At 41.2% G+C, this 9,334-nt stretch overlaps 1 protein-coding gene across 1 annotated transcript; it reads left to right on the top strand.

The window, feature by feature from the left end:
• The first annotated feature begins 346 nt into the window (after positions 1-346).
• Positions 347-5,443, top strand: LOC145683120 (uncharacterized). Its single transcript, XM_081754482.1, has one exon. The coding sequence runs from the start codon at positions 347-349 to the stop codon at positions 5,441-5,443; it is 5,097 nt and encodes a 1,698-aa protein (XP_081610608.1).
• The last annotated feature ends 3,891 nt before the right edge of the window (positions 5,444-9,334 follow it).

Below are 9,334 nucleotides of genomic sequence, written 5' to 3'. Positions count from 1 at the left end.
GCATCTTTTTGTCAGTGTTGTGTTGTGCTTTCCTGCAAAAGCCTCGTGTGCGGGATCTTCAGTGTTTGTGTGTAGTATTTGCTTATTCTAATACTTATTAATTTCAGAAACTATACAAATTTATACAGTCCACAAGTCCAAATGCAAAATAAATTGTTGTTGTTTTCAGTAACCCATTATCTGTTTAATTAAATGCGTAAAACAATAAATTATTGTTTGGTCGGCGTATACATGGTCCATCCGAACCGGATTACTAGAGCCTATGTGAACTGTTGCTGTGAATAATAATAGACTAGTGATTGAGTGTTTTTTTTTCTCCTCACGAACATAGTGCAGTGTTTTAGAGATGGAGCCGCTAAAAATTAAGAAAAGAACATTAAAGTCAAAAATTACGCGCGAAGAAAAAGCCATCACAGAGTTGGACGCTACCGCAGCGGCAGCCATCTTGGTGCATCAGGCGAAGGTCAGTGAACTCCAGCAAGAGTGTTCAAAGCTGCTGGATGATATTTCGGCGGTGGCAGAAGACGAGGAGTTCGAAAAAGAAGAGGAAGAGTTAGCGGAAATGGACAAGAGAATAGTTCAGATGTGTGTTCAATTGATGGATTTTCAATTGGAGGGAAGTAAAGGAGCTCAGCCTTCGTCTTCGTCTGAAAGGCAACCTGCTAGTGACGTAAGACTACCGCAGTTACAGTTGCCAGTGTTTTCGGGAAACCTCCATGAGTGGTTATCGTTTCACGATTTATTTGTGGCTTCAGTACACAATAACAAAAATCTCTCAGGTGCTCAAAAGTTGCAGTACCTCAAAACATCCTTGAAAGGGGAACCAGCACAACTCCTTCAAGCGATGCAAACTACGGACAGCAACTACAAAGAGGCGTGGGACATTTTAAATGCACGGTATCACAATAAGAGGGAAATAGTGAACGCGACAATTAAGCGCTTAGTTACGCAACCCGTAATACAACAAGAATCGCCAGCCGCTCTACGTAAGTTAATTGATACCACAATGGAGTGCACGCGGTCCCTCAAGGTGCTCGAGCAACCAGTCGAACACTGGGATGTTATCTTAGTTTATCATATCGCGGATAAACTGGACAGTGAAAGTCGTAGACAGTGGGAACTTTCACTGAAAACAAATGAACAGCCATCATTTGAGCAGCTCGCAGAGTTCCTCGACAACAGAGCCCGCGCGCTCGCAGTGTCTGCCGGCGGGAAATCACGCGTCGCCGGAAGTAGTGAGCAAGTGAAGAATCGCGACAAAAAACAAACTTCCTCCCATGTTACCACCAGTGAACGTGGTCAAACATTATGTGACGTATGCAGTGCAATCCACCCCCTCTACAAATGTGCTGAGTTCACAAAACTCAAAGTGTCTGATCGTGTCACCCTAGTGAAAGAGAAAAAACTGTGTTTTAATTGTCTTCGGAAATCGTGTAGAAAGGATACGTGCGCATCTAGTACGTGTCGCAAGTGCGCTAAAAAACATCATACTCTCTTGCACTACGAGAGAGCTGAGTCACCAGTGCGTGAATCAAATATCACGGCCCATGTTGCAGCGGACGCAAGTGTACCACAGGTGTTATTATGTACTGCCATCGTGAAAGTAAGAGGAAATAATGGTGTGTATTACCCCTTCAGAGCGATGCTAGATTGCGCGAGTGAATCTAGTTTTGTCACCGAGAACTGTGTACAAAAACTGGGTCTCAAGAAAAAGAAATCCAGTATTGTGATTTCCGGGATTACAGGAGCAGGAGTGGCGACAGCAAGTGCAATGGTGGACTTAGAGTTTCAGTCATTCGGGGGAACAAGTGAAACTTTTGAAACTCGTGCTGTGGTAGTTCAGAAAGTTACATCTGATCTACCCAAACAAAAGTGTCCTAGTGCTACAAACTGGTCTCATTTAGAGGGCCTAAGATTAGCAGATCCCACTTTCAACGTAGTGGGCCCCATTGACATTCTGTTGGGAGCGGACGTGTTTCCATCACTTATGTTGAGCGGGAAGTGTATGGGGCCACCCGGGACGCCTGTCGCATTAGAAACTAGTCTCGGCTGGGTGCTATCTGGCAATATAGGTCCGACAAGTGGGAAGCTAACGGTGACGTCACATCGAGTTTCCTGCGAGATCGATGAAGCTCTTCGCCAGTTTTGGGAGTTAGAAGAGCTCCCACTTACAAAACACATGTCAAAAGAAGAAAGGAGCTGTGAAGAACACTTCGTAGCTACACACCACCGTGACGAGCACGGAAGTTATGTGGTGAAACTACCCTTCAGGGGTAACACAGCCCCATTAGGCAGATCACGAGAAATTGCAGTGAAGAGACTATTAAATACCGAACGAAAGTTAGCCAAACAACCTTCCCTTCAGCAACAATATCGTGACTTCATGAGGGAATATATTCAGTTAGGGCATATGGAACTCATTCCCCCAAGCGAGAGAAACGTTCCAGTTGAAACTAGTTGTTACCTACCACATCATGCTGTTTTGAAGCCCACTAGCTCCACTACGAAGGTGCCAGTGGTCTTCGATGGGAGTGCAAGAACAATTTCGGGTGTATCTCTGAATCAGAAGCTCATGGTGGGGCCAAAATTGCAGGACGATATTTTCCCGATTCTTGTTCGTTTTCGTGAGCATCGTGTTCCCTTATGTGCGGATATTGCAAAAATGTACCGGGCAGTGTTAGTGCACAAGGACGACGTCGACTTCCAAAGAATTGTGTGGAGAGATTCTCCAAGTGCTCCAATCGAAGACTACCGTTTGTTAACAGTGACGTACGGTACTGCGTCTGCTAGCTTCTTGGCAACCAGATGCTTGCTCCAGGTAGTTGAAGAAGAAGGGGAGAAGTACCCTTTAGCAGCGAAGGCGGTGAGAAGAGATTTTTTCATGGATGACTTCCTCGGAGGTGCAGCTAGTGTGAGCGAAGCAATTGAGCTACAACAACAGCTGATTCAACTTTTACGAGAAGGAGGCTTCGAACTTCGAAAGTGGCTATCTAGCGAACCGGAAGTGCTCCAGGCTGTTCCTCCCCATATGCGTGAAATTGACCTACAATTCAACTTTGACACCGATAACAACATCAAGACCCTCGGAGTACAGTGGTCACCTGTTAGCGACGAGTTTGGGTTCAACGTAGTGCCTCCCTCTCCCCCAGAAGTGTGGACAAAACGAAAAGTGTTGTCAGAGATTGCCAAGATTTTCGATCCCCTTGGCCTTCTCTCCCCAGTAACCATCAGGGCCAAGATGATGTTACAATCATTGTGGAAGGAAAGCCTCGGTTGGGACGACCCCCTCCCCTTTGAAACAAGTGCAGCTTGGCGAGAGTACTGCGATGAGTTGTTTGTGCTCCGTGAAGTGAAAGTCGAACGATGCATTGTGCCCTTTGACGCCGTCAGCTGTCAATTAATAGGCTTCTCTGATGCTAGTGAGCGGGCCTATTCTGCAGTCGCCTATTTACGAGCAGAACGTCTTAACGGTCATGTCGACGTGAGACTCATCGCTGTAAAAACCAAAGTTGCTCCCATCAAAACAGTTTCCCTACCCCGATTGGAACTGTGCGCCGCATTGTTGCTGGCAAAATTGTTAAAAACAGTTGCAAGTGCCATCAGTGTAAACGTCCAGGATACAAGGGCCTTCACTGACTACACTGTTGTGTTGGCCTGGTTAGCCCAGTCACCTGATAAGTGGAAAACTTTCGTTTCAAATCGGGTAGCGAAAATACAAGGAATTTTGCCTTCGTCACAATGGTCACATACCAAGAGTGAAGATAATGCAGCTGATTGTGCGTCAAGGGGGTTAAAGTCCAGCGAGCTCTTAGAACATCCCCTGTGGTGGAGCGGTCCAGAGTGGTTGCGCGAAGCAATGTTGCCAGAGCCTCCATATCCTCTCGCTGACTTTACTACAGAAGTGGAAGAAAAGAAAAAATGTATCACCGTTATGTGTGTGCAGTTTGAAAATGACATTCTGAACCGTTTCTCCTCCCTAGTGACATTGAAGCGTGTAGTGGGTTGGTGTCGCAGGTTTGTTTACAACTGCAGGAATCCGGTGCAGAAACGCCAGGGGGCACTTACATCGAAAGAAATGGAAGAGAGCCTTTTGTGTTTGGTAAAGGAGGTGCAGAAAAGAGAATTTCACACCGAAATCCAGTGCTTAGTGGATGAAGAGCCCATTCCCAATAAGAATAATATTTTATGCTTGTCTCCCTTCATTGACGAAAATGGCATCTTGCGTGTGGGGGGGAGATTACAAAACGCCGACATTTCTGTGGATAGAAAGCATCCCGTGCTGTTGCCCAATAAGCATAAATTAACGGAACTTCTGATCAATCACGAGCATTTAAACACTTTCCACGGTGGCCCTCAATTAGTGTTATCTATGCTACGGCAACATTTCTGTATTGTGGGTGCGAGAAATCTAGTGAGGAAGATAATCCGGAAGTGTGTAAAATGTTGTCGGTTTGAAGGAAGAACAGAGACACAACTAATGGGTTCCCTGCCCCCCTCTCGCGTAAACCCAAGCCGATGCTTTTCCCACACAGGTGTGGATTATGCAGGGCCGGTGGTACTCAAAGCCAGCCGGGGGCGCAGCCGTTTGAGGTTTAAGGCATACATCTGTCTTTTTGTGTGTTTTTCCACTAAGGCTATACACCTAGAATTAGTAGCGGATGTAAGCACTACTTCCTTTCTCGCGGCCCTAAGGCGTTTTGTGGCTCGTCGGGGCGTACCTAGTGACATCTACAGCGATTGTGGGCGTAACTTTGTAGGAGCTAGCAAAGAGCTAAAGGAATTGTTAAGAGTGAGTGTTCACACGGCCAAAAATGAAGAAACTGCTGCCTACCTCAGCAAACAAGGAATATCTTGGCATTTTAACCCCCCGTCCGCACCTCATTTTGGTGGGATTTGGGAAGCAAATATACATAGAGTAAAGCATCATTTCAAGCGCATCGTGGGAGAGGTGGCGTTGAGCTTTGAGGAAATGTATACCACGCTAGTTCAAGTTGAAGCAATTCTGAACTCCCGCCCCCTCACTCCTCTCTCGGATGACCCCAACGATCTGGCCGCTCTTACACCTGTTCATTTCCTTGTGGGAGAATCATTACTTTCTATCCCGGATAAGGATTTCACTTCATCCCAGCTCTCTCATCTGAAAAGGTGGCAATTGGTGCAGCAGTTGTCGCAGAATTTTTGGCGCCGTTGGTCCCAAGAATATTTGTGCAGTCTCCAGTCAAGAACGAAGTGGCGGAAAAACCGAGACAATATCAAGATTGGTGACATGGTTATTTTGAAGGAATCCCATCTGCCTCCCCAGCAATGGAGATTAGGGCGTGTTCAGTGCATATTTCCAGGAAATGATGGCTTAGTGCGAGCAGTTACTGTAAAGACTGCCTTCGGGGAGTTGAAGCGCCCCATTGCGAAGCTGGTTCCATTGCCTTTCAATACTTCAAAGTAAGGTGAAGTCATGCAAAACGCTACAACCTCGCTCATCAAGCAGGTCTTATCATTGCATATGAATATTTGTCTTGTGTTTGTTTGTTTGTTTTTTTTTTTTTTTTAATTATTACGCATTATTATTATTATGTTGTAGTTTATTTCCGGTGTGAAACTCAATCATTCGTTGTGTGCGTGTGTTATTTGAAACTAGAGCGTTTCAAGGTGGGGGCTATGTTCGGGCCATTCTGCCCTCTGTTTGTTTCATAAAATTAAGAAGAAAAAGAAGGCTTATGTTTTTTTTCAGTGTTTGAGCCTATTGTGAGCATTTCCAAAACTTGGAACAAAATATATGTTTTATGTAGTGTCAGTTTTGCTGTAGAGATGTCTCTGCAGGTCAATATGGTTTCTATTTGTAGTACCTTACTCTGGCGGTCTCTTGTCTTTCTTTTCAAAATACCGTTAGGCCGCCTCCCGCATCTTTTTGTCAGTGTTGTGTTGTATTTTCCTGCAAAAGCCTCGTGTGCGGGATCTTCAGTGTTTGTGTGTAGTATTTGCTTATTCTAATACTTATTAATTTCAGAAACTATACAAATTTATACAGTCCACAAGTCCAAATGCAAAATAAATTGTTGTTGTTTTCAGTAACCCATTATCTGTTTAATTAAATGCGTAAAACAATAAATTATTGTTTGGTCGGCGTATACAAATAGTCTTATGTGTTTTCGAAAAATTTTCACCGAAACCAGTTTCGGTGAAAAACCGAACCGGTTTTGGAGAAAACCGAAATGTCGGTTTTTCGGGTTTCGGTTTTTATAGAAACCGGTTTTGCCCATCCCTAGTTAAAATGCTCAACCATGTACTGTATATGTATTGCGTAGGGTATCGATGTACCAACAGGAACATAAAAGATGAAGCGGAAGTGGATGGAGATTAGCTACTTTCCGAAATGGAAGATGTCAGTGATATCAAAGAACAGACATTCTAACATCCTTGTCTGGAATAGACCGCAATTATTTAAGTTTGAAATCTTTACATAATAAAGATTAGTTTTTAGGCCTTTTCCTAGCTCAAACATTACAACGAATTTCTATACGTTACTACAAAAAAGATTTTTTTGAACAATTTTGTATACATGTCAAATTCCTCCGACTAATCTGGCATGCTAAGAGCAGAGTAATAAAAAATCTCAATTTTTTTTGGAGCTTTCCCTTCTTCTCTTTCCAAAAACAGTCAACATCGATGGTTTGTAAAGAATATTGAAGCCTTTTCAAATGCCTATCCATTGATAACTTCACTGAAAACTTGCCCTTGCAGAAGTGAAAATTTTACAATATTTAATCAAGAGGGAATCTAAGACATTACGTGAATCTAGTGTAAAAATCCCAGATTTAGAAGATATTGATATCATTAATTTTTAATGTTTTACTTAGAAGTGTTTAGCAAACAGTTTGCACATATTTTGTGTTTCTTCTCCCTACAATGTTGTAATAAAGATCCAGAAACTCATTTTTTCACTTGAGCTCCTTCGTTAGAGCACGCGCCTTTGGCGTGGGAAACCCGGGTTCGATTCCTGGCACGAGCTCATGTGATTTGGATTCCACGTTAATCAGTTGGTTCCGTCTCACATAGTCACACTGCTGGCAGGGACGTTAAACTCAAACTCGAACTGAACTGAACTTTTTTCAATTCTGTTCTGACAAATTTTTTTGGAATTTCCCTTTTTTTTTTTCCTTTCGAAAAATTGTCGATTTCCTCAATTTTCATACAATAAGAACAATTAATTAAACAATTTTCAACGAGATATACTTTATATATCTCTGCTGCGTTTATAACCTATATTATAGTCAAAGTAAATGCTATGGTTACCAGGAATATTCGTGGCGTTAGAAATAGGCTACACAAAATGGGGGCTATATTGCCAAAACCCGACGCGGGATTTTGGGGGATTTTCTCTGAGTTGCTGAATAGAGTATTATGATCATTTCAGACAAGGTTCCAGCTTTTTTTTTTAATGCCCGGATTTAAACCTAATTACACTGTACTATTAGATGCCGCGATTGAGAAATGTCTTAGGACTGCTCCCAAGAAAATTTCAGTTTGACAGCCATGAGATAGACAGATAGACAGACTCCAAATTACTTATTGAATCGTATAATAGAAGGTTGATACATTTGCTTCAATAATAATAATAATAATAATAATAATAATAATAATAATAATAATAATAATAATAATAATAATAATAATAATAATAATAATATCTTGCTACTATGATCGAATAGTGTAGAGCAGAGTGTCTCAAACTTTTTCATTCACAGAATCCTTTCCCATCCAAAATAAAATAGCGGAACCCGCGAAAATAGTAGACCCTATTAAATTATTCGACAATTTATAGTAGATTTATGCCAATCTTTTGACGATAATACTAAGTGACTCTTCTTGATGAGATAGAGACTTCCGTTTTTATATTCCCTTCCTTGATATTGGTTTACATCGAAGAAAAGTCCAAAAAGTTGAAATTTCCCACTTAAAAAAAGGGGAAAAGCTCTCCCAGAAGATTTTTAGTTTTTTCGAATTTAGAAACATTTTCATTGCGGTTCGAAAGAGGTGTTGGAAAGGAACTTTTGTCATTTTCGAGTTTTTCAAACATTCATATATATTTTTTTAATTATTGCAGTTCAAACTTCCAAAACCAAATTCAAAAGGACCAAAAATTCAAACCAAATTTTAGATTAGATAGAGGCGTGCGAATTTTATATTCGCTTTCTTGAGGTCGGTTTATATGCAACCCCTAGGAACTCTTTGCGGAACCCCTGAGTTTCGCGGAACACACTTTGAGAAACGCTGGCCTAGAGTGTTAGCCTGCGATGCCAAGACTTGTCAATTGCTAGTTCGAATTCCGCTCAGGGTATGGATGTTAAACGCTCATTCAGCAATTATGGAACGTAAAACTTAATAAATAAAAATATATATAAAGATTAAGTTCAATTTGCTAAAGGCAATTCGAAAGAGCTAGGAACTTTTTTTTTTATCTGAGGTTTCTATATACAACAAATATAAGATTTTTTTTTTTCCTTTTAAATGAAACAACAAAATAAGAGATCTGCATTCTCCTACCAACTTCACTTTGTCGGAAGAAATTTTGGTTTTCAACTGTTATTTTCGAAACGTCGACTACAAGACGCTTGTTTGTTCCCAGTTGAATGGCTTTCCAATATCGAGTAATCGATTGGCAAATATTCAAGGATTCTGATGGCAGGACTATTTTTTTTATTTGTCCCTTACCCTCACTCCTTCTAAATCCTATTTTCTATTTCACTGGACCTTTATAAATTTTGATCTCGGGTATCGATCTACTGCACATTTCCTTTCATTAAAGAAGGAAGAAAAAACTCATATGGTCAAAAGTTGCCTGTGTATAACCAGAGATTAACCAGAAAAAGCAACGGGTTTTGGCAGTGAAATGCAGTATCAAAGTATAATCTATCATAGATGATAGTTGTGTAATACAAATTGAAGAAATGACGACTTTTGATTATTAAATATTTAACCTTTTAACTTGTGTTTTCTTTCAAAGGAAATTTAAACTTTCAGTTACGTAGCCTATTTGAACACTATTCAGACGAGCAAGACGCCATTTTCTTCAGAATGATACAATCTCTCAAATGGTAGGATGTGCATGTGTGCTCAGGTATGTTGAAAGGAAAATTGAAGATAATTCGAAAGATTTCCCCTTAAAAAAACCTCCTTTTTTGAAATGTTGCGCCCCTGGAAAGAACTCAGCTAAGACTACATAAACATATTGTACCTATGGGTACAAGCAATATGTGTACTAAACTTCATTGTGCTACCTTCAATATGTATGAGGGAAAAATATTTATTTCGCCGTAATTGCTTTCGAATACACACT

The sequence above is a fragment of the Thermobia domestica genome, chromosome 4 (assembly GCF_964235325.1).
Source record: "Thermobia domestica chromosome 4, izTheDome1.hap1.1, whole genome shotgun sequence".
NCBI lineage: Eukaryota > Metazoa > Arthropoda > Insecta > Zygentoma > Lepismatidae > Thermobia > Thermobia domestica.
This window is presented reverse-complemented; position numbering and strand designations above follow the sequence as displayed.

What these genes read in the sequence shown, in the direction of transcription:
- LOC145683120 (XM_081754482.1), top strand. Translation starts at nt 347, where the DNA reads ATGGAGCCGCTAAAAATTAAGAAAAGAACATTAAAGTCAAAAATTACG.